General features: G+C 42.9%; 1 protein-coding gene across 1 annotated transcript; it reads left to right on the top strand.

The window, feature by feature from the left end:
• The first annotated feature begins 164 nt into the window (after positions 1 to 164).
• Positions 165 to 12,407, top strand: lpcat4 (lysophosphatidylcholine acyltransferase 4). Its single transcript, XM_061031031.1, has 13 exons — positions 165 to 357; positions 2,623 to 2,986; positions 3,310 to 3,422; positions 6,566 to 6,626; positions 6,813 to 6,871; positions 7,806 to 7,840; positions 9,729 to 9,783; positions 9,889 to 9,971; positions 10,191 to 10,316; positions 10,607 to 10,763; positions 10,853 to 10,945; positions 11,036 to 11,171; positions 11,709 to 12,407. The coding sequence occupies exons 1-13, from the start codon at positions 268 to 270 to the stop codon at positions 11,876 to 11,878; spliced, it is 1,542 nt and encodes a 513-aa protein (XP_060887014.1). The 5' UTR covers positions 165 to 267; the 3' UTR covers positions 11,879 to 12,407.
• Positions 12,408 to 25,961: the final 13,554 nt, after the last annotated feature.

Below are 25,961 nucleotides of genomic sequence, written 5' to 3'. Positions count from 1 at the left end.
TGTCCGGCGGGGGAACTCCTCAACCATTTTGTTTTTAAAATAAGTTAATTTTCCGTGTTTTTTTTTAAAACTGCGCAAGGCACGGGGTTTTGTTTTTTTCCAAGAAGTGGGTAACGTTCAACACGTCAACAACTCTCCGTACCTTACTTGTATTTATTTTTTTAAACTCTTTATCCTTCACTTCAACACTAAAAAGGACTATTTTCCCACACTTTTTAAGGAATATTTTACAGGGAAACTTCGCCTGTCAGGATTCGATCCGTCGCCATGGAGAAGCTCGACGGTCACTACGCAACGAACGAGTTTCGACATCCGTTCTACCACGAAGTGAAGATGACCCAGGCGCAGAAGATCAGGGTAACGTCGCCGTGTTTAAACATAACTGTGCCTGCAAAACAATGGACGCATAATTCAACACAAGTCGTGTGGAAAAACAGCCAGGGGCGATTCTAGGGTCTGTAGGGGCCCTGGGCAAAAAACATCCGTCTGGGGCCCCTCCAGCCAGCTTTCATTGTTATGAACGCTTTATTACTCTTTCTTTTTTTTGCAGGGGTTTGCGTAGGGGCGAACCCTATACCCTATACCCTAACCCTAACCCTATAGGCGGATAATTCCTATTAATTTCCCTTAATTGACAAATTTTGGTTTTCACAGCAATAATGCATGCGACGCTCAGCAGGGCATTGAGAGTGAGTGCTGTCAGGTGGGGCCCCCTTAGGGAGGTTTCCTGCTGCCATTGCAAAGTTTGCACAATTTGAGGCAATGCCGTGGTTTTAAAGTTTGTCAGCCTGCCTTGCCTAATGACAAGCAGCGCCTCTAGTAACAGCAGACTGTATTGGGCTGAATTCTAACTCCTAATGGCTAAAATAGATAGATAGTTTATTGATCCCGAGGGAAATTCAAAGCACCCAGTAGCAGGTTACAGAGACGTACATGACATGAAACATTTGTTACAAATTAAACCACAAAATCTGCCCCCTAACTAACCACCAGAATGTAATCAGGCAGTAAACTGACTGACAGCGAGAAACTCTTGTGACTCACATCTGTCAAACTTTATTTGTGTGGCGGCAATTCATAACATATGTTATCTAAAGACACTTTACAGAAGAGCAGGTAAAAGACCTGTCATTAAACCAGCAATAAGCAACATTAAGCTAACACTGCTGTCACGTTAAAAGGATTTGTCCATTCACTTTAAACACCAGCTTACCTGTGTGGTGCATTTTACTTCAATGCCAGAGAATAGACATGCTATCCCTCCTAACTTAAAAGTTCTACCCTTTTATGTATTTTACATTTTGTAAGTCTATTTTGAATTGCACAGTTTAAGTTTGTTTCATCTAGAGGTATTCTTTAAGTCTTCTTTCGGGTTAATATATATGTATGGGGGGGGGGGGGGCGTCAGTTTTGTTTCATGTCATGTCTTTGTAACCTGCTACTGGATGCTTTGAATTTCCCTCGGGATCAATAAAGTGTCTATCTATCTATCTATCTATCTGTCTGTCTGTCTGTCTGTCTAGCTATCTATCTATCTATCTATCTACATGTTTTTCACATTTTCAAATAACATCCCATAAAGGAACAAAGAGTCGTTCACCGAGCTTAAGCAAAACACCTGTCATAAAAAAAATAAAAAAAAGTGTGAGGCAAGGCATGGCAGGGAATGACACATCATAACAACATGCCACGCAGTTGGGTAACTCTTTGTATATCACTTACTGTAAGTAGGGTTGGGCGTCATAGCTGAAAATAGTGTCATGATGATGAGAGTATTCCATATTGCTAATGTAGCCGATACACAAATTGAACATGGGAAACAAGTGAACCCAGAGGTGAACAGTGTTCACAAGTGTTGAGAATCTGCAAAGCCTGATATATTTTCTGAATTATGATGTCGTTTAGCAAAGCAATTATTCTATCAAACGTGAGCATGGTTAAAGTATCTTGTCTTTGATAAGTTAACATTGATGAGAGTCCAGTTTGAGATTTTTTAAGTCAGCCATGTTTGTTGTGAAGTGTTTACTCCTAAAATATTTAGTTCGATTTCACTTTTTACTGACCGCCAGAGGCCGTTCTTAACACTGGATAATACCTGTCTTTTGCACGCGCAGGTCGAGTATTTAATATCAACAAAGCTTAAATAGCCACGTCACGTCAGACGTCCCTACAGAACCACAGAGAACTCTGGCGTTCATCCAGAATTCATAGAACCGTACTTACATACGTAACTCTTGATTACTTTACAAATGTCAGCTGTTAAATGTTTCTTAAAGATAGGACTACAAGTTATTATTTTACCACATCATTTAGGAGAAACATCCACTTTGTAAGCAATAACCCCCCCGCCCTGCCCCCCAGTGTTTAAATGGTCCCTCACCTACATGAAAACAACCAGACTTTAAAATATGGTAACAAGAATATGTGTTCACAAAAAGTGTTTATAAACCACTTTGGAAAGGTGTAACAACCAATCAATAAAAATATCCTTAATCCTAAATTATTTTGGGAATTGATCTATTAGTTAAGATCCGTTTTTAAAGTCAAATTATTTGATTGCAGCTTCTAAAGTGTGATTATTGGATATCTCTTTGACTGTGTTGTGTTACTGGTGTTCCACAGGGCATCGTCTTGGGCACCATCCTCTTCCCTCTTCGCCTCATCCTGGCCGCCGTCCTGTTCCTCCTCATGTGGCCCGTAGCCCGGCTGCGCGTCGCCGGCCTGTCCGAGGAGGAGCGCTCTCGTCCCATAAAGGGCTGGCGCCGCTGGTTCTTCCACCCGATCATCCTGTCTCTAAGCCGAGCCGTCTTCCTCTGCCTGGGCTTCCCCTGGGTCAAAGTGAAAGGGCGCCGGGCGGACCTGAAGGAGGCGCCGGTGCTGGTGGTGGCCCCGCACAGCACCTTCCTGGACATGCTGGTTCTGTGTCCCACCCAGCTGGCCACGGTGGTGTCACGGTCGGAGAACACCAGCCTGCCGGTCATAGGAGGTGAGGAATGGGAGGAAATGCAGCCAAAAGCAGAGTGCTGATATCTCCAGCCTGGCAGGGTCATTTTCAGAAAGCATTGATGAATCCATGTTTTTAGAGGATTTATTTTTTAAATCTCAGGTGGGAAACAATTTGTTACAACATAGAGTACTGTGATCATGGGTTGGACTCAGGGTCTCCTCAGCTGACAACCCAGAGTAATGTCGAGAGAAATAAGTAGGGAAAATAAAAGTCCGATTTAGCACTTCTGTCTCTGCTCTCTTGGTTCTGGATCAGATTTTTCTTCTTCTGTGACCGTTTTTTATTTCTTGTGTTTGTTGTAGCGCTGCTGGGGTTCAACCAGTCGGTGATTGTGAGCAGAAATGACCCCGAGTCGAGGAAAAAGGCGGTGGCCGAGCTCTCGGACAGGCTGACCTCTGACGGCTACTGGCCTCAGGTGAGAAGTTTAATGATTGGTCACGAAAGAGAATCTGCTGCACCTTGTTTAGAAAGAGAACCTGCTGCACCTTGTTCATAAAGAGAACCTGCTGCACCTTGTTTATAAAGAGAACCTGCTGCACCTTGTTTAGAAAGAGAACCTGCTACACCTTGTTCATAAAGAGAACCTGCTGCACCTTGTTTATAAAGAGAACCTGCTGCACCTTGTTTATAAAGAGAACCTGCTGCACCTTGTTTATAAAGAGAACCTGCTGCACCGGTTCACCTTGTTTATAAAGAGAACCTGCTGCACCTTGTTTATAAAGAGAACCTGCTGCACCTTGTTTATAAAGAGAACCTGCTGCACCTTGTTTATAAAGAGAACCTGCTGCACCTTGTTTATAAAGAGAACCTGCTGCACCTTGTTTATAAAGAGAACCTGCTACACCTTGTTCATAAAGAGAACCTGCTGCACCTTGTTTATAAAGAGAACCTGCTGCACCTTGTTTAGAAAGAGAACCTGCTGCACCTTGTTTATAAAGAGAATCTGCTGCACCGGTTCACCTTGTTTATAAAGAGAACCTGCTGCACCTTGTTTAGAAAGAGAACCTGCTGCACCTTGTTTAGAAAGAGAATCTGCTGCCGATTCACCTTGTTTAGAAAGAGAACTTGCTGCACCTTGTTTATAAAGAGAACCTGCTGCACCTTGTTTATAAAGAGAACCTGCTGCACCTTGTTTAGAAAGAGAACCTGCTGCACCTTGTTTAGAAAGAGAACCTGCTGCACCTCGTTTAGAAAGAGAACCTGCTGCACCTTGTTTAGAAAGAGAACCTGCTGCACCTTGTTTATAAAGAGAACCTGCTGCACCTTGTTTAGAAAGAGAACCTGCTGCACCTTGTTTATAAAGAGAACCTGCTGCACCTTGTTTAAGAAGAGAACCTGCTGCACCTTGTTTAGAAAGAGAACCTGCTGCACCTTGTTTATAAAGAGAACCTGCTGCACCTTGTTTAAGAAGAGAACCTGCTGCACCTTGTTTAAGAAGAGAACCTGCTGCACCTCGTTTAAGAAGAGAACCTGCTGCACCTTGTTTAGAAAAAGAGAACCTGCTGCACCTCGTTTAGAAAAAGAGAACCTGCTGCACCTCGTTTAGAAAGAGAACCTGCTGCACCTTGTTTAGAAAAAGAGAACCTGCTGCAACTTGTTTATAAAGAGAACCTGCTGCACCTTGTTTAGAAAGAGAACCTGCTGCACCTTGTTTAGAAAGAGAACCTGCTGCACCTTGTTTAAGAAGAGAACCTGCTGCACCTTGTTTAGAAAAAGAGAACCTGCTGCACCTTGTTTATAAAGAGAACCCGCTGCACCTTGCATTTATTTTAGTGATAAGACAAATGCATGATCTGCTTCCATCTTGGCTGTAGTCTTGTTTATAGAACTCGCAAATTCCTCCAAACAGTCAAATCACAGTTTGCTAAATTTTAAGACGATGCTCAATCCAGTTCTCCCTGCAGCTGTGTGAACTCTGACGACCCTCGACCACACGAACTGTTGACCAGTTAGTTTGTTTAAAACCAAAAGTCCTGACACTGAACAGGCAGACGCTGCATCCCATGGAGTGCACTCCGACTCCAAACAGAGACATATTCTGCATGCTCAGCATACATCCGCAAAACAATGCAAACAAACCTGACAAAAACCAACATACTTAGACTAAGACTTAGAACACTTTCCTTATCCCAGAGGGGGAAACGTCTCAGGGGTTGACTTTCAGTGTAATTAGCCCTCTAGGCTTTTGTTTTTTTAAAGTTATATTTCTGGCTGATTTTTGCCTTAATTAGAGACGACAGCTGAAGAGAGATAAGAAACGTTTAGAGAAGAGAGTAGGGGATGACATGCAGCAAAGGACTGAGGCTGGATTGGAACACACGGCTGCAGCGAAGAGGACTATAACCTCTGTACATGGTGCACACATCATAACGGCTAGACTATCTGACACCCCTGGATGAATGGCTTTAAAAGCTCACCGACCCCCACCGTTGTCACCTCTGACCCTGGAACATATCTTTAGATTCAGAAAATAAAAGTTAATGATTTACCCTCGAGATGTGGATAATAAACAGATCTGATGCTAAAGTAATGAATTAAAAAGTGATTTATTAAGCAGCTGGTCAGTGACGCAGAGTTAGGCTGAGGCAGCAAGTTAAACCTACAATACCTGAGCACAACTACCTTAACTTTTATACTCTCTCTTACTCGTATCCATGTGTTGGTATTAATCAGCAGATCTCTGAATGATTTGCTGAGTCGTCTCTCCTCTCTGTCGCTCTCCCTCAACGCTCTCAGTGATTTATCTTTTTAAAGGTTGTTTGTTCTCCCCCGCCCGGCTTTTGGCCTGTAACCTTTGGTTTAAAGACATTTAGCCACAATCAGCATTAAGAGTGTACGAACCGGGTGAAGTGACAGCACTGAAACTGTCTGCAACAGCTGCCTCTCAACTATGATACACACACACACACACACACACACACGCTTATAAAACGTTAATGCTATAGCAGTAATTTAACGAGATGATCTCACAGGAATCACTGACAAACCAGCTGAATCACAGGATAATGATGTGACATGATGTGTGTCTGTTTTTAAAAAAGTGAAGCAGTATTTTAACTGACCCAGAGCGGGCTACTGGGACGTACAATCAGAGAGTCTAGACCACCAGGACAGTCTACTGGCCCACCCTGTGTGGCATCTTTTAAGTGAAAAATGCTACTTTTGGAGTCGGGCCTGATTTGGGATATCCAAAAGAAATGTGCTGTCAACGTAACCCAGAGCAAAATGAAAATATGTGTGTGTGTGAATGTGTTCAAGTAGGATTAATAGAAGGTAAGGAGCAGTTTATTGACTGTCTGTATCAAACTAAAGAAGCCACACAGGTCTAAAGACACAGCAGACACTTGTTTCTTAGCTTCAGATCATAAATTACATTTTCTTTTTAAACCTTCAAAGTCCTAAACGTGTGTGAGTTCACCTGCAGCAGATTCACTCGCTCATCTCTGGAGCTTTAATGAACCATTTCTTTAAACACTCCTTTTTTTTTTTAGACTTCCAGGAGATGCATCCTCATCCTCAGCGCCCTGTCTCATGTCTTTTCTCTTCATTCTTTGTCAGATGCTGATTTTTCCTGAAGGAACCACGACTAACGGCAGAGCCCTCATCAAATTCAAACCCGGTGAGTAGAACAGTTGATCTGGTCTCACCGTCTGTGCAGATTAAGTTAGAAATGGTTGGTATGAGAAGAAAAAAGGCGTAGCAGCTGAGTGTTGTTGTTTTTTTTCTGTCCAGGATGATTAACTTCTCCTCTCTAACATCGGCTCTCTGTCTCTCTTTTTGTTTTTTCTCCTCCGGCTGTCATCAGGTGCCTTCCTCGTCGGAGTCCCGGTCCAACCTGTTCTGTTACGTTACCCCAACAAGCTGGTGAGTGACGTCTGCTTGACCTGCGGGGGTTTTGTTAAAATGACAAAATGTAACGCTTTGAGCTGCAGTCCTGTTCGAGAGGAAAAGTGAGTCACCACATAGCTGAGAGTTTTTTGAACCAGAGGACAGGACTCAACTGAACCAGTTTCAAAGTCTCAGGGAAGAAAAACTCCTAACTTAATGCTCGTGTTGTAGAGTCCAAATCGGACTTTTTGAAGGTCTCTGACTCGTGTCGGAACCAGCAGGAATTTTTTTCTCGGCCTTGTCTCCGTCTCAGACTGGGCGGACTCCGGGTTTTTAAATGAAGACCGGTGAAGACCACCAATGATTGGCTACTTTTCCTCATTACTGTGATTAGAAGGAAAACTCTTTTCAATTCATTCATAATTTGATTTGTATCCCCCGGTTATGTCTGAAACCTCCCCCGGTGTTAATGTGAAAACTCGCTCTTGATCCCTAAATGTCTTGGTCTTGACTCGGTCTCGGGGGCACTCTGGTCTCGGGTCTGTCTTGGTCTCACTTAGTGCGGTCTCGACTTCAACTCTTCCTTAATGCTGCATCCAATGGGTTGAAATCCCTACAAACATGACAGTTCGATGCAAACTATTTAACTCGAGCAAAAGTCAACCTGTCCTTCAAATATTGAGCTACCTGCATAAGTAGCATAGCTTTGCATTACACACACACACATACCGGCACACAGTGTGTGTGTGTGTGTGTGTGTGTGTGTGTGTCCCTATCAGCCTGTAGCTGTGTTTATGGACGTGCTGTAATGTTTGTACAGGCCCCCCGTGTGTTTACACACTGCTTCCTGTCAGGGGTGTGTAAGAGTGAGAGTGAGCAGAATGACATACACTACCCTCAGTCAGTCACCAGGATGATGTTTAACTCTGTTTTCACTCTTTGATTCCATTTCTTTACGACTCTTCCTCAGGATACCGTACGCTGGACACACAAAGGAACGGCCTGGTGAGTTCAACTTAAAGAGACACTTCCTCGTTTTCAAAGAAAGATCCGAGCGTTTCTCCGCCTTTGAACCTGAAGAGACGCTCTTACATGGCCGAGGTGTAAATGTGCACTCTTCATTAAAGTAGTTTTTAAACGGATCAACAAACTGGTCCCTGAACGTCTCTCCGGATGTGTTCAGGACAACAGACGCTGTGTCAGAAATCACTTCCTGTTCACCATACAGTGACCTCGACATTTTTTGTAGTGGTGTCCGAATTCTGTGTGAGCATAATCATACCCATTATAGTCCACTCAATGTATCCCATAGTCACTGTAGCAGCCCTCGACCAAGACAACATATGAGGAAGCGTGGAGTTCGACTGATGCGATTTATTTATTTCATTTCGAGCACCGTGAAACTAGAAAAAAGCCAAAATAAAGCCAAAATTAACATTCAGAAAACAGTGTGTTCAATTCATTACAGATATATAAATATTTACGATTCATTCCTAAACAAACATTTCACGGTGCAACATTTTACTTTAAACAAACACAAACAATAACAGCCGCATCACAACAGGCCTGATTCAAACACACATCACATTAAACACTTACAACAATATTGCACAATCCCTTATAGTAGTGAACCTCCCAATTCATTCATAAATCATTCAATTAACACCTTCCCAAATTACGCACGTACCTCGCTCCGCTTGCCGAGGGTGCAAACGTTCATCTTTGGACACGGCGATCTCCATAAACCTTCGAACCTTCATGCTTAATGGTAAACCATAAAACCCTGTTTTAGTATCGCGTTTGGAGCAAACAAACAATTGACCATTACAAACAAATTAGCCGTGCACATACCGTAACTCTGCTCAAGCCCCCCCCGCCTGCTCGCCGTGAGTGACGAGCTGAGTGTGACGCGTGCGCTAAAACGTGTAATTCATGTTCCGGGGTGGAGCAACAACAAACAACCCAAATAGGCTCCTTTGGCCACTTACAGTCGCTATCCGAGCAATATATACCATCATGCATTGCGGTTTAAAGCTTTGTAGGAGCGGGGAGAAACACAAGGAGTTCATATTAGGAGCGTTTTTACTGCAATCTAAGTTCTGTTTAAATAAAGAGTAAACATTAGTAACGGTAGTTTAACGTTTGTATACATCGTCTCCGATCAGCTGTGCAGACTCAGCTGAGAGCGTTGTAGACGATGGAGTCAGAGAACGCTCCACTGGACACAAACGATGTGATGACATCATTTCTAAATTACCCACAGCATCTTTTTTTCTACGTCCATGTTCTGTCATAAATCAGAAATGTCTGCTTAGACCAGGGACGGGCAACTTTGGTCACAGCAAGGGCCACGTTCAGTTAATTCTCACTGCCAGGGGGCCAAATTGTAGAACACAAAAACGATTACAGTCTAATTTAACTCGACATATACCAGTGATCAAATATTATTATGGACATATTTCTGGTTTTCATGATTTCATGTCAGATTTTGTCAAGTTTTCTTCATGTTTTTCAATTGACTGATATGTAAAAATTGACCTGAGGGCCACGTTGAGGGTTGATTGGGGCCGCATGTGGCCCCTGGGCCGCCAGTTGCCCACCCCTGGCTTAACCCATTTAACCCTTTAATATCATCCAACGTCTCTTTTTAACATACACAGTATCTTATTTGTATATGAATCTGAACAGATCAGACAGTAAGCGACCTGCTTCTCCTTTCAGCCAATTTTAAACATGAACGACTTAAAAAAAAAACAAAAAAAAAAAAACGACTTGATTTAGCTGCTAAAGAATACACATAATAATAATTACTGGATTAGCATTAGCATTAGCTGCAGCCACACATGGACCATATGAAGGTGTTTACATGTGACGTCATTATTTTTCCCATTAGGTACGAGGCTCTGTGGCACACGACTTCTCAGTTCTACACCAACATGACCATCGAGGTAAGACGACTGGAGGAGAGGTTTACCTCCAGAATCAACTCCTAATGACTCCTCACTGACATCATCACCCTGTCCTAAACGTGTGTTGTTGTTGTTGTGCCGCAGTTTCTGCCCGTTTACACGCCGTCCGAGGAGGAGAAGAGTGACCCCGGCCTGTACGCTGACAACGTTCAGAAACTCATGGCCAAGTAAGTAGCAGGATTCAAAGCTGTTTTTATGACCGTGTATCAGGTACAAGTCAGGGAAGTTTTATCGTCTGTGTGCACAAGGTGACTATAAATGATAAGTCCTGTTAGATAGAGGAGGGGGAGGGGTGGGGGAGCAGGGGGGGGATTCTGTAACTGTAGATGTAGAAGCTTTATGAAGTGTCATGTTTGTTATAATTCTCTCTTCTGATGTTTCTTCAGGGCTCTGGGAATCCCAGCTACACAGTATTTGATGGATTACGGCGTTCCCGTCAGTAAACTGGGCGGTCTCTCTCTGCCGCTGGACTCGCCCGCCAGGGACACTCTCTCGCTGCTGCACGAGCACGGGTAAGCGAGGAAAAAAAACATCTGACTTACTTTCGCTTTCGCTCGGTGGACATTTAAAGTACGAGACGGGAGCACGCTGGTTGTACTAAACCGCCCCAGAATGCATTGCAGCTCTCAGTCTAAAGGACGGCGGAGCTCACAAGCCGCCAACCAATCGACATACAAATAAAAATAACCGTGCTGTTATATGTTTAATATCTTATCTTAGGATATTAAAATAACTACGTAGCTGTATAGACAGATAGATATTTCTTCTTCTTCTCTTCTCACCGTCTTTGTCTCTGTCTCAGTCTGGGAGCACAGGAAATGGAGGCAGCGCTGGAGAGAATGATTGACAGGTGTCAGACTGGAGCTGAGGGGTCAAAGGTCAGCACAGAGGAGCTCTCCTCTATCCTCGGTCTGACGGACAAACAGGCAGCGGTCGACATCTGGCGTTTCTACTCCAAGGTAGAAGCAGTTTCAAAATGTATTCTGACACTACGACTAAAAGTTTAATCACAGGATTCTAATTTTTGTGGGGTTTTTTTTGTCTTCAGGAGAAAAGTGTGAACCTCAGATGGATCTATTTTAGCGTTTCTGCTCTGTCAGGATTCATGAGCTTCGAGTCGCTGCTTCATAAAGCTTTTACTGTAAGTCCTGAATGTTCTAACAACAATCATGAAGAGCTGCAGTGTTTTTGTTTTTGTGTTTTTAAGTTCCTGTTCTTTTTGTTTTTGCAGCTGTTTGACAGAGAGGGCAGAGGCAGCCTGAGTGCAGAGGAGCTGTCAGACCTCATGGGGGCGCTGCTGGGTCATACTCAGCATCACACAGCTGAGCTTTACACTCAAGCCTCCCATGATGGCCAACTTACTGAAGGTGGGTGTCTCCAAGGAAAGCGACTTACTGTTTTTATCAGCGGGAGCTCAGATGACGGGACGATATGAGAGCAAATAGTTTGGTTACAGTGAGATGGAAAAGTGATGTTAGCGCTTTTCTCATTCTTTGGTTTGATTTGAAATAACTGAATCATCACATTTCTACAGATACATTATCCTTCTCACTCAATGCTTTCTATGTTATCTTCAAAGTGTTTTCTTGTGAAGTTGAAGGGCTGTAGTCTCCTTAGAAATCACTTTGTCTACTAAAGAGTCCCTGACTGGGAAGCTGGTGGCGCTCCATGTGCGGAGGCTGTGGTCCTCCCGGCGGGCAGCCCAGGTTCGATTACGACCTGTCGCTCCTCTCCTGCATGTCATTCCCCACTCTCTCTCCCAGACTCTATCCGCTCTTATCACTCAAATAAAACACAAAAAGACTCCCTGACTAAAAGCTCATTCAGTGCTGTAAAAAAGGAGTTAGACATTAAGACAAACCTTAAGTGTAAAGACACTAATTCTGTCCGCCTTGTTTCTACAGAACACCTGCTACAAGCATTAACAACCCACCCGACCTATCAGAGATTGGTGAACGAGTACTTGCTGCCTGTGGAGGCGGGCTCTCAGCCGGCCAATGAGAAGGCTGTGAACAACAACGGAAAAATGCACAACAGCAACGGATCTGTTGACTACAACAAAAAGTTTGAATGAGCATTTTTTTTTTTTTTATCACATGTCCACTTCAGTTTGTGATTTACTTTGGAGCGCAGCGGGACGAAGTGAAGCAGAATAACCATGGACGAAGAAAAGACGAAGAATAGTTTTTATAAGTGTGTGTGTGTGTGTGTGTGTGTCTGGATGTAATCTTAAATCTGTGCCTGTAACTTTTTACTCCTAAAAAAACCATGTCAACATAAGGAAACCGAGAAGAGATGTAAAATCCGGTTCCTGTTTATATTTGATGACTTGTTCATGTTTACCAACTTGTCTTAATTACCCTCCAGAAAAACCTGATCCAGATGCTGTAACGGGACATTCTAACTGTTTTATACCATTGAAGCCATGAACTGTGTTATTTATATTAATGCCTCTTATGTGTGTATAGTGAATGTTTTTACAACGGGACAACGGTCTGTGCAAAAAAAAGAAATGTAACACTCTGTAAATCAAGAAGTTTATTTTATTTAATTGGAACATATTTTCAATATTTAACAATTCATTAAACTGTGAATTATTTTAAGGAGGTTCTGCTGTGTCGTTCGTCTCCACACATCTGCACACTCAAAGTGTCTTTGTGCTCCTTGGATGTCTCTTTTGTTCTCTTTGCTTTTGTTCACATTAATTATCAATCTTCCTCCCACTTCTCAGCGTTTTTCCTCTTTCTGTCTTTCCTTTCTTCTTAGACAGCCAACGTTTGTGTCCCTTGTTTTTGAACAAGACGAAGTCTCCGTACTTTGCGGGTAACGTTTTGGAAAGCTTTGGTTCCACCCTAAAAGGAAAGTGTGGGATGCAGTCCCCCTTGCAGCTCGACCTGGTTGTCATTGCGCTGCACTTCCCACCTTTGAGAGTTCCTTGGCGGGATAAACCAGTCATCTTGTCATTGTTAGTATCACTTCTTGATGAGATTGGGCTTTGTTTACAGCAAGATGTGCCCACCTCATCTTTGTCCTCAGATCCCTCGTTGGCAGTTGAGTCTTGCACTCCGTCGCCGTCCAAGTTTGCCTCATTTCTTCTCCTCCACCTTCCTCTTTTCAGTGGACTCAATCTAACAATTCCCCTTTGATGTCCCCCGCTCTCCCTCTCTTTGGAAGCCCTTCTTTTCGTCGGACTCAACTGTCCAAGACTTAGGCATCCAGCATCTTCTCCTGCGGTCAGCCGTTCATCACCACCCGCTGTCTGGTCTTGACTCATTTCAGGGTTTGATTGGTGGTGCGCCATCTTGGGTGCCTTGTTGTCTTGAGTCCTTTTTGACACGTTCGACTTGGCAGTTCCCGATCTCAAGCTGTAAAAGTCCCAAGTTTCGATTCCCATCACATCACCTCCACTTGATGCGACTGTTTCGTCTGAACTTTGAACGGGGCTTAAACGAGGGTTATTCTCGCAGGTGATCACCAAAGACAACACATTAATCTGGTTGGATTGTCCGTCTTCTGGTGGTTCTTCTGGAGTAGTTGTCTGAATCCTTGGGCACTTGAGGGGAGATTCAGGTTGAGCAACAGGATTGCAGTCCTCTGAAACCTTGACTGCTTTGGTGTTGCATCCAGTTGCATCCACATCGTCTTCCCTTCCCAAACTCTCTTCTTCATCTCCGCTGCCTTTGTTTCTTTTCATTGGACTCGAAGGCAAGAGAGTCTGTCGTTCAGTTGTATCTTCCTGTTCGTGGTCGTCCTGCATTTCTCTCTTTGGTGAAGGCGTTATCTCCAATTGTTTGAAATGCCTTCCAGCATGCTCAGGAAGAGGGCTCTGGTGCAATCGTTCCTCTTTTGTTGTGCTTCTAGTTCTTCTTATGACATTGGACCTTGGAATACCTTCCTCTCCTGTGGCCCCCTTACTCAACTCTTTCTCCTCTTGTGCAATGTCGGTTAAAAGAGCATTTTCTGCCCCAATCTCAGGGCTCACTTTGGGGGTATTGTCCTCGCACTGACTCTCGTCTTCAACCTCAAGTTTTTCTTTCTCCCCTGCAGGCTCTTGATGATGCATCTCTGAAACTTGCTGTGCAGTTTTTGTCTTTTCAAATACACCCAGTTCTCTTTCTGGGGATGGCTTTCCTCTTGAGGATCGTCGTCTTCTTGGTTTCTCGTCTTTCTCTTGGGTGCTCTTCATGACTGGTATCTCCAGTCCTAATCTTTCTTCCTTTCCTTCAATTGGACCTGACAACCTTTGACTATCTATCTCCTCTACAAACGTTTGATTTTGTACCTGCTGCCCCATCTCTGAAAGTTGCTCCGCAAAATCACCCAACTCTCTTTCATGTAACTGCCTTCCCCTCGAGGACCGTCTCCTTGGTTTTTCATCTTTCTCCGCGGTGAATAGTGACGGTTTCCCAGTGTTATCCTCGATTGGTTTCCCGAGACTTGCTTCTTCTTTCTTGATTTGACCCGACAGCCTCTGACTGCGTCTGGCGTTTGTCCTACCCTTGCGTCTGTTTCCTTTATTCTCCTCCTCCCCTTCAGTAGCCTCCTTAGTTCCTCCTTCTTCTCTTGCTTCCAAATCCATTTGCAATTGTGTAACTGCTGTTTCAAGACCTTTTCCTAGAGCTCTGCCACATTCTCTCACCATTTCACTTGACTCTGCTGCCTTGATTTCTAAGGAAACAACATAGGATGCAAACTCTTGAGAAACCTCTTGATCTTTTGGTGTCTCGGATAGATTGGCATCAACTAGGGGATCAGAGGACTCTGCTTTGGAATCAGCAAGGAAAGATGAATTTGCTTGTACGGGAACTGGGTAGTCCTCAAGACGAGAGGACTTTGGGTTGGTGGTTTTGGAACTGTGTTGCTCCCATGGCTCCTTTGTCTGAGCTGGTGGTTGAGGCATAGCTGTCTGAACCAGGGCACTCAAAGGGTTGGCTGACTTTGGTTGGATGGTCAACAAATTAGATCTGGTTTGAGGATCCCCATCGGACTCTGAAACACTGGGGGACAAGGGGGTCTCATAGGAAGGAGGATCACATATCCAAGGTTCTTCTTGAAGCTTTTGAGGTGCCTGATCCGACTCTGTATCATCAAGGTTAGAAATTGAAGTTGAGCTTTCTTGCAACAGATCCCTTGAGGGGGAAAGGGAAGAAAGTTCCTCAACCATTGCAGCTGACTCTCTTGCATCAAGTTCAGATATAAGGCTGTTGTCTGAAGAAATATCCGGGAAAAACTCCAAATACAAATTGAAACCATCGTCCATGAAGAGGGAGCCATCGTAACTGGGTCTGTTTTCAACATTGTAGTACCTCATTCTGGAATCAGTTGGCAGTGGCTCTTCTAGAAAAAGTGTTCGTCCATTGTGGTTTGGATTTGTGTCAATCTGTGTGCTTGGAGGATCCAAAATGGTTGGATGAGTCCTTTGGTCTGGTGCCTCGACGAGTAAAGTTTCCAGAGATTTTTCTTCAGTTTCAGAAGATACAACGTTGGAGTCACCAGAAGGTGGATTCAATAGCTGCTCCAAGATGTCCCTCAGAGACTAAAGATACAATTAAAGATAACTCAATTTAGTTCACACAATTGTGTGTTTATAAGGTACATCTAGCTAAAAAAAAAAGCTTTAATAGCATTGATGTTATGTAAAGCTACATTATTTTAAGCTAACTGTACAGTAACTATAAACTGGTATCTGGCTGTACCTGTAACGGCCAACAAAACATACGCTTAGTGCAAATCTAACTGCAGAGTATAGGCTGTCAGGACGTGTACATATTTGTTATTTCAAAATATTAAACTATTAACTTCTAATATGACTAAACTCCATGACTAAGACAAAATACAATTCAAGTGTCTTCATTTTTTTTTTTCTTACCTCTTGCTGGAGTTCCCTTAGTGGAAGAAAGTCAATGGGCTCGGGACCTGAAGAAAGGGGGCAGTCCAAGTCGTCATCCAGTGTTGACTCCACCTGAGAGATAAAATGAATTAATTTGTTGCTGTGCGTCAATAATTTGGGGGTCTTGCATGGTACATGATATAAAAAATAATCTTTACAATTGAATCAGCAGAGGTGGAGGTATGCTGAGCCACGCCCCTTAAAATCTCTGTTTATCCTACATTTCCCATAATGCAATTTGACAGCCTCATGGTTGCAACACAGTTAAGATGTTTTTTTATAGCTTTTTAGCCCATTGTGATGGTGAGGAAAGATGTGTCAATTACATTTTCATATCCTGATGATCTTATAAAAAAGTATTTTGGTATCTTAATTTTTTTTTTAACACCGTTTTAGGAAATTAATGACAAGCCACCAGACATTTGCCCTCAGTTAGAGGTTCTATGTTGGTGATTTCTGATGGTGGATGTTACTGCTCCTGCCAACATTTCTTTAGGACAGACCATTTTTTGCACATAGTTGGCAGATTTAACCGATATCAGAGGTAAAAGGGCAACAAACACAACATTTCCAGCACTGTCTCATTTTACCTCTTGCTCTTGTTTTTCTGGCACAACAAGGCCAGCAGGTTTAGAGTCTGGAGAAAGAAGGGAATCCAAGTCCATATTCAACCCAAACTGAGTGGGAAAAAAAGGTGAGAACAGATTAAAAACACGAGCAATAAAATATTTTTAAAACTCAAATCTGAAGCTCCTCTTTCAAGTGTAATTGTTATATTATAACCTTGGATTACTGACCTCCTGGATGAGTTCATCATCACTGCACAGTCTGTCCAGGAATTCCTGAATTGAGCTGTCCTCCCTCTCCTTTGCCTCATTTTCATCCTCCTGTGCAAAGTTAATAGACTGTAAGAAAAACCAGGAAATAATCATTCAAATAAAGCACTTTTTTTTCTTCTGAGGTACCTTGGTGCAGAGGGATTCCATGCCTGTCATGAAATCCTCAAAGGCCAGTTCAGCCAGTGTCTCCTCTGCAAAACAGGTAGATCCACGTGACGCATCAGACTCTGTTTCGACCACTGTGTAGCTGCCCTGCAGGTTCTCCTGATCAGGTTTACTTTGTATGTGCGGATATTCTGTGAGAAAGGACAGTACAGGAAATTTGAGAGAACAAAACTCCCTTCTAAATATTATTTTTCATCCCCATAATCTGTCAAATTTAACTTGGAAAATGAGTCAAAAAGTAGATGTTTCTATAAATGGGACTGTCTCTGACCTTCTGACCCGGCCCACACGATATCCTGCGCGTTCCTCATCCCCGGTGGGGTAACCTCCGGCGTTACGTTGAACTGCTCGCTGACTTCCCGGGCTGTCTCTCTCTGGACCCTGAATACACAATCGGGATTTTAAAAATAACACCAAGAATTCTTTAAAAAATGGTGTTGTCTGCTGTGTGCCTTACAGGTCTGGAATGCAGGGAGGATGTGCGGACACCATGTGTGGGCACGAGCACCAGCTGGGACGACACTCGGACAGGACGAACAAAGGGCGAGGAGCTAAACACTGGCTGACAGGGACCAACAGATATTGGTTAAACCCGAACGCGGGGCTCGGCATGGAGGCGACGGGGGTCATGTTCATCCAGCAGCCGTAATGGGGAGGATGTAGGAGGTCTGGTAACACAGGTGTCAAAGGAGGAATCGGTGACGGAGTCTGGAGGTGGAATGAGGGCCAACTGCAAGTTGAAATCAGCGGCGGGGTTGTCCCAGGAAAGCTTGGGATCAGATGTGGAGGTACAGGCGACTGGTTTGAGCTGCCCTGTGCCGAACAAAACTGGTTCGGTCCGGGGATAGAATCAGCCATCTGACGGAGCGCTTCCACAACATTTGAGATCCTCGCCGACGTTGAGTCGTCCGACGTAGGACGAGCCTCCGATGGACCGAGCAGTCCAGCTGTGCCCATGTCCTCAGAGGGAGACCCTGATGGTTTGTGGTGGTCTGGTTCGACCTGTGGAGCAGACCAGTCAGCAGGGACGACTCTGCGATGGTGTGAGGAGACTCTCGAAGGAGTGGAATTAAAGTCTCCCCTGTCGTTCAGGATGACTTCAGGGAGGGTAAACAACGCTGGATCCATTTTTTATTCTCTGGTGGTTGTCGCTGTCAGAAGAAGGTTTGAACATAAGGGTGGCAAAAGAAAACTATTTGACTTTTGCTAACAACAAAGATCTCATGAAAAATCTTCAAAATGACTTCACATGTCTTGCAGTACTCCTGAGTATTTCATAAAACTTTCTCTTCTTTCAAATATTTGGTTTCAAGTTGACATAATCACAAAAAAAACGATTGTTTTGAACTGCATGAAAGCACATAGAAACATTGTACATCTACTCAGAACCTCTTCATTCTTCTCTTCTAACATTTTAAAACTCTATATGTTGTTGTTTCTCATTTTAGCAAAATGTCTTTAAGAGTGCAAACAAGCAAATAAACATATAAAACACACTGTGGTCATTTAAATATCTGAATTATTGATCCTACCTTTCTTGTGGTTAGCTGTAACAATCAGTTTGCATCTGATGTTTTTTTTCTCTCTCTCATGAAAAACAAACTTGAACCAGGCTGATTTGATTTGAAATATCAGTGCACATAAAAACATTCCAAACTACTTAAATGGAGTTCACAATTTTTTTTTTCAGTATATTTTTTTAACAGTTGAAACTTTATTGTTTTATTTGAAACAACTGTGCAGAAATGTTTCTTTTAAAACAAAACAAAAAAACCAGAAGACAAATACTGAGTTGGCTGAAACCACAAGAGTTGAAGAGAGTTGAATTAATCAGCTTTTATTTTAATTAATAAATATTTTACCGTTTTCTTTTAAAAAATAAATAAAAAAAGGTTAAATCATTTGGAGTTAAATTTAAATTATTTAATTAAAATCAGATAAGAACAGATATGTTTGGTGTGGTTATTACATATTGCCAAAAAAGCTCTGACATCATGATGCGGAGTGCCTGTCTCCATGGCAACCATGCATAACATTCGGCAGAAAGCGCGATGAGATTACTAAAAAAAAAAAAACTTTTATTTTAGAACGGCTGCTTTTACGTTTATTAACGACTATTTTACCTCAAAAACATTTTAATTCCCCCATATAATAGTTTAAAATCTTCCCTCGGGAACTTTGGAAAAGTCGCAAACGTCGTTTTACAGTTTTACAGTCGTGCAACACAATTTCCCAGAATGCTTAGCGGCCACAAGTTGAAGCCGGATATCCGCCCTGCTGTGTGAGCGCTGAGAAAAATCGCCGCACGTGGAATCCAGAGGAGATTGAGCGTGTTATCTAAAACTTTTGTAGTTTTTTTGCTACATTAAACACATTTTTTTGATATCCTGAAACAAACATTTCTTCAAGATGTTCCTGCAGTTCTACTTAAACGAGGCTGGGGACAGAGTCTACACCTTGAAGGTAACGTTAGCATCGTGTTTACGTCCTCCATGACGAACAATATGCACCGAAAGTTCCTTTTATTCTTCTATTAGAGAGCTTTAAAGTCACTGTTACTCTTTTAAATAAATATAACGTATTCGTTTGCTGTGTGCTCGTATTATTTTAGCTAATTATGCCCTAAATAAACTGAAATAACGTATTAGTTTAATAATAAACGAGGGGGAGACAAAAACGCAGCATTTGAAGCTGTTAAAATGATAATCCACGTGGGTATCTATTGTATATCATATATCTATTGTTTATAAATATCTATTGTTTATATATCATATATCTATTGTGTATCTGATACTGTAGTAAATCAGGAAAACGTGTGATGCATACTTTATTACTAACATGTCGTTGAGGCCAAAATAACAAAAGTTAATTACATTAATGCCTTTTAGGGTAGAGGACATTTAGAAATAAAATTACAGAACATAATTTTACTAAATATAATGTAACTGTTATTGTGAGTAAATCTTTATTTATAAAACTTTGATTATAAAGTGCTTCAGGAGCACAGACATAACAACATATACACTCCAAAAAAACTAAAACACACATAAATAAATGTTAACATCAAACAGACCAGAGCTTAGAGACTCTATTGCTCTTTTATTTTTTTATGTCAACAGTTACAGTTCTAAGCGTCTTTGAGTATTAAGAAAAGCGCTATATAAATCTAATTTATCATTATTATTATTATTATTATTACTAAAATGCTGTACAATACTCACATTATTATATTTATAAATTAATTCAGTAAATTCCAACATTTTATCATATTTATTTTTTGAATGTTTGCTCTTAAATTGGATGCTTTCACATTACATAATCAGAACTTTATCATACTAAACATCTTCCCTTTGAGACTAAAGGCCAGACACCAGTGAGTGATAATAACCAGTGTTTCCCCTACTATTATATTAGGGGGGCGGCCCACCCCCCAACAGCCCCGCCCCCCTTGAAGGTCAAGTAAAGTCATTTTTTAAAGATTTATTTTTGGGCTTTTTGTGTCTTTATTGTAGAGATAGGAGAGTGGATAGAGTCGGAAATCAGGGAAAGAAGTCATTTAAGGATACCTTTCAGATAGAACAGGACAGCTGTCATTAAAAGTAACACATGAACATTAAGATTCCTTCAAGTGTTTGTGTCGCCGTGTTAGCTTGTCCCCACCCCCCCAACTCTGTAAACCCAGGGGAAACACTGATAACTCTTACTCACTGGATAATAATAAATCAAAAACTTTGCTTTAAATCAGTAAATTCTCGTTGATTTCTATAAATGTCTGTTTTATTGAGATGTCTCGTCTTCCTTTGTCACTAACAGAAGGCTCGTCCTGATGGACAGCCCACCAGCTCGGCCCACCCGGCACGCTTCTCCCCAGACGACAAGTTCTCCCGACACCGCGTGTTGGTGAAGAAGCGCTTCGGCCTTCTGCTCACCCAGCAGCCCAGACCTGTGCTGTGAGAGAGAGAGAGAGAGAGAGAGGAAGGAGATGAGACCAAGAAGATGGAGAGAGGAAGGCGACAATGACACTGTAAAAAAAAAAAAGCCACATTCTGGATCCAGGATTTTCAGTTACACCCAAAGCTCCTGGACTAAATTAAAGAGGATGTTCAAGCATCGGATATCTGCTGCCCGTCTATTTGTGTACCATTGATTATCATTTGAGGTCAATGTTATGGTTTTGTTTTTCATGCTAAATAAATTCTTTGTTGTTGGTTAGTAGTCAGTTGTCTCTCTTTGTAGAACGACCAGTCGGGTTTAAAACATAATCGGAACAAGTTAGCGGAGAAACATACACGAGGCATGTTTATTTTTACACACAAGTTCTCCACATAAGACATCAGAGCAACATGACGAAGGGGAAAAGAAAAGAAGCATAACTAATACAAAGTACATAACCTCCATGAATAGGTTGGATGAGTTTGAAACATTTCAATACATCAGATCAATACATACATTTAATTGAGTTTAAAAATAAATAGACTATATATGATTTTTAGCTCAAATGCTACTTAAATTCACAAACTGACTAATAAAAGTGGATAGGAAAGTTCATAATATTGTTAACAAATGAGTTCTCAGGAGGAAACTAACTCAGAAGTAAGGATATTTTTGTAAATGTGATGTTTTGGGAATCTGTGTAGTCATGTTTGAGAATGTATTACATGTTTCATAACTCACTATTTAATGTAAAAAAATATATATATATATAAAATGCTTTGGTTACAATACAGTTAGTGGTAATATTCCTCATTTTGGGATTTTATTTTGCTTTAATGTGACGTCAAAGACAAAGAAAACGTCATTGACGTCACCACTATTTTGAATATGTCAAAACATAACAACCGCACTGAAAAGCTTTTGATTCAACACGTAAATTCACGTGTTTTGTTTTTTAAAACCGAAAAACTACATTTCCCTCAGAGCGTTCGCAGCTTTTGTCGCCACTACGCATGCGCAAACCCGTTGGAACGACGGCAAGGGAAGTAGGACCAGCGAAGCGCCCGTCGCGTGTTATTTGTTGGGTCGGTTGGACACAAAAAAAAAAAAAAAAAAGTGCCGAGAAAACCTGGGAGAAGAGCCAAATCTTCCCAGATGTAACCGAAAAACAGCCGTATTGCGGACGCGACCGGAGAGGGGGACACTCGAGGAAAGGTATGCGCTTCATGCGGGGTTTAATGTGGGTTTTTTTTAGAGGTGTTCAGTGGGCGGTTAGAGGCTGTCAGAGAGCCGGAGGTCTGCGGAGTTAATCAGCGGCATGGCAGCCTCTAGCCTAACGTTAGCATTCGGGCTAGCTGCGCCGACACAGTGAGCAGACCACCTTACCTCACCTACAGCTTACCCGAGTGATGCCTCACTGCTTCACACTCAGCTGTATCATCTCCTGATACTTAAATTAAACATTTAAAAAAAAACTACTTTATCAATAAGAGGCTGTTTAATCAACCAGAAACACCCAGCGCGCCTTTCTGATTTCAACCGGTTTCGATGTTTTTTTTAAACTGAAACCGCAGCTTCAACGCAGATGCCGCATTTTCCTTTTGTCATGATAATTCAGTCTGAATGGCTCCTAAATGAACAGAAAAAGGTTGTGTGTGTGTGTGTGTGCGTGCGTGCGTGTGTGTGTGTGTGTGTGTATTAATATCGGGAAGGTGTTTACAGACCGGTTCAAGCCAGAATTATTAGGGCTGTCTTAATTGGCTTATAATGGGAAGTGAGTGACTGAGCATCAGCTGCTGGTTTGGCACTAATTAAGAGGATGTTGTTTCTCCTGATTGATCGATTTGTTTGGGAGTCTCTGGGTCTGGTTTGTTTGATTACAGATGCGTGGACTTGATGGAGGCTGACAGCTCGGTGAGACAGCACCTGGTTATTTAAGATAAATACTTCCTTATTGACTATGATGGCAGTGGATATGTTTCATCATGCAGGGGCGAATCCAGAGTCTGCAGGGGCTCTTTGGGGGGGGGGCCCCTCCAACCAGTTTATCACTATCATGTCTGCCAGTTTCCTGACTCCTCTTCCTGTTTCTTTTTTCTCTCCTATAGACATTTTTATTTGTTGACAAACTTTGCTAATGCATGCAACGTTGAGCAGGGAAAGAGAGTGATTGCTGTCATATGGTTCCCCCATTAGGGAGGTTTCCTACTGTCGTTGCAAATATTGCACATTTTGGGCCACTGCTTTGTTTTTTAAAGATTTATTTTTGGGCTTTTTGTGCCTTTTTATTTGAGAGATAGGACAGTGGATAGAGTCGGAAATCATGGAGAGAGAGAGAGAGTGAGTGGGGAATGACATGCGGGAAAGGAGCCACAGGCCGGATTCGAACCCGGGCCGCCCGCTTGGAAGACCACAGCCTCCATACATGGGGCGCGCCCACTAACCACTGAGCCACCAGCGCCCCTATTTGTTGACTTTTATTGACAAACTTTTGCTTTTCACTGCATGCAACATTCAGCAGGGAAAGAGAGTGATTGCTGTCATATGGTTCCCCCAATAGGGAGGTTTCCTACTGTCGTTGCAAATATTGCACATTTGGGGCCACTGCTTTGGTTTAAAGAGCCCATATTCTGCCCTTTTTGGGGTTCGTATATTTAATCCTACTGTTCCTACTTTTGTACGTTCACAATAGATAAAGTCTTAAAAAAGTGTCTGTTTTCATGTACTGCTCCTCCTTGCTCCCTCTCCGCTCTGAGTCCGTCAGCTGCACTCTGTTGAGCCCACACTGTTAGACCCCACGTGGGCCAAGTCGGCTCTGATTGGTCTGCCGATCCGCTCTGTCGTTATTGGTCAGTTGCTCAGCACGCGTCTCGGAAATTTCAACATGAGCTGCAGGGCTTGTCACAACGAGCCAATGGGCTTAGATCAGTGATCTCACACTGACAAATTTTTATCGAGGGGGGCTAGAACCGAGCGTTACATGCAGCTAATGCTACAGCTAACAGGAGGACGTAGGAGAAGCCGCGTTTCTGCGGACTTTGAATTTTTGCACATAGATGTGCCTAAACATGCACAGGACACTTGGAAAACACACTAAAGAGCATATAAAACCAGAAAAAGCAGAATATGGGACCTTTTAAGATTGTGAGCCCTCAGGGGTCCGCTTACTGGTCTGGGGCCCCCAAGCAGTTGCCTGCCTTACCTGTTGACAAGCAGCTCATCTGTCATCATGAATACTTGAGCTTTGGCGCAGATTAGAGACTTTTACTTCACGCTAAACGACCGGTTACGTTTAAGTCTTTACTGATCACTACAGGAAATACATTTTGGGAACTTTAGAGAATTATCCCACCTGTACCATCATAAAGGAAGTTAATATAAGAAAACTCAGTTACATATCATGATATGGACTTTTCATTGACTAGGAGTGTTCCCGTTTTTTTTTTTTGTGTGTGTGTGTGGGGGGGTATTTAAACCAGTTTATTCTGGTTTATTCTGCATTTCCATTTATTCAAACTAGGCAAAAAAAAAAAAAACAGCTTATAATATCCTGAATGTGACGGCTGATCGGCGGCATTTTGAGGAGAACAAAATGTCCTGCACAGTCCAAAAGTAGAAAGTTAAGCTTTTTACAGTAGCCTGGTCTGCTGCTGTTACAGCACACAAGTCGCAAAGAAAAGGACAAAAATATTAGCATTAAAAAAAAAAAAAAAGAAGAGGAAACACCCCTGTGTCATTATCGTGACAGAGCGTATTGCTGTATCTGTGTAGTGATAACACAGAGTGGGAGAACATGTTTATGCTGCCTCTTCTTCACATAACATTGAGTTGTTTGGGTCTAGTTGCCTTCAGGTGTTAATGTGTTGTGTCTAGACTAATAAAGCCTCCAGGGTGTTTCCCAGTGTTCTGCACAGTGCGTGCTGGGATAGGCCTCAGTGTCCCCCCCCCTCCCCACTGAGTGGTTTAAATGTAGCTGGAAGTGTGAGGTAATAAATAAACCCCCTTACTCTCCCTGAATGTGTAGAACGAGAGAACGGGGGGTACATGGCGTCTCTTCTGGCCATGTGAGTGTGGTCAGGGCCAAACGTGCGAGGCAGGCACGCGTTGGTTAGAAAACGGGGGAATGTGCCGTGTCTCTGCATGCTGAGCGAGAGGAAACGGCTCCTCAGCAGCTCCTGGCTCAACCGGTTGAGACCGCTCTCCCTTTAATAATTAAATTATGAACTGGGCCAAAACAACAAATCAGCTTCATCTCCATGCTTCTGTCACTTTTTTTTTTTTGTACTAAGAAGGTAACGGTGACTTTGCACCTTAAGGGGCCGCCTCACTCTGTCCTTTCCACTTGTTACATCAAGTCACTCTTGTTATTTTATAAACAAGCTTCTCACACACACACACACATGAAATACACTCATGTACATGCTGTACGTGGACATGCTTTAGTGGAGAGATGTTACACACAGGGAGCGCAGCAGAGCTGTTGGGGGGTTCGGTGCCTTGCTCAGGAAGTGGGCACCTCTCCAGCTACCGGACCAACTTCCATATTTTTATGGTCCGCACCGGAACTTGAAGCGGCGACCCTCCCGTTTCCCAACCCCAGGTCCCTCCAGACTCAGGGCGCGGTCACACTGGTCATCTGTACCGTGCTGTACTCAAGCACGATTTGCCCCCCGCTGCACCATTCCCACGCTGGCTGGCACGGCCCGCGGTCACACTGGCCAGGACTAACCGTGCCTAAAAGCACGACCACAGGCGAGTCCGCGCCCACACATCGGAGAACAACACAGAGAACATGACAGCTACTTTGTGTCTTATATTGAGTCATGTTAATCAGATACAGACATGAAACTCTGGATTTCTCCATAATGAAGGCTGTCAGCGTTGTGTACCTGCGTGCTCGTGCTCGCGCATGAAGTGTACCGTGCCTGAGCCCGATACGGAGCGGTCACACTGGCCAAACTAACTGGACTTTAGCGTTGAAGCGTGCTTGAGCACGGTACGGATGGCCAGTGTGACCGCCCCCTCAGTCAAAAAAAGATGGAAAGAGTAACTTCTAACTGTCCTTTTAACTGTGAAGTGAAACTAAAAAAAACTTTTGAAATAACCAAAGCGTCTGTTTTACCTGTGCTGTAAAGTAGTTGTCATATCGGTGTGTATCTAGGCTATCAATACCTAAACATCACCTGAGAGATAGCCTAGCACAGCTAAAAGATCAGCGCAGTGCCACTAGCTAGTCCCCCGCAAAACACCCCCACCCTTCATTTCTACTTTGTCCCAGGTAATCCACTTTAGAGCCCCACAATATAGATCTTTTTAAAGACTGTCTACTA

The sequence above is a fragment of the Labrus mixtus genome, chromosome 23 (genome assembly GCF_963584025.1).
Source record: "Labrus mixtus chromosome 23, fLabMix1.1, whole genome shotgun sequence".
In the NCBI taxonomy this organism is placed as follows: Eukaryota; Metazoa; Chordata; class Actinopteri; order Labriformes; family Labridae; genus Labrus; species Labrus mixtus.
The sequence above is the reverse complement of the archived record's forward strand: the minus strand, read 5'-3'. Positions and strand labels throughout refer to the sequence as shown.

Bases quoted from the DNA above. Each gene is read 5' to 3' on its own strand.
- lpcat4 (XM_061031031.1), top strand. From the start codon at position 268: ATGGAGAAGCTCGACGGTCACTACGCAACGAACGAGTTTCGACATCCG. The intron at 3,423-6,565 runs GTGAGAAGTTTA...ATTCTTTGTCAG, and splicing joins CTGACGGCTACTGGCCTCAG to ATGCTGATTTTTCCTGAAGG. The intron at 7,841-9,728 runs GTGAGTTCAACT...TTTTCCCATTAG, and splicing joins ACACACAAAGGAACGGCCTG to GTACGAGGCTCTGTGGCACA.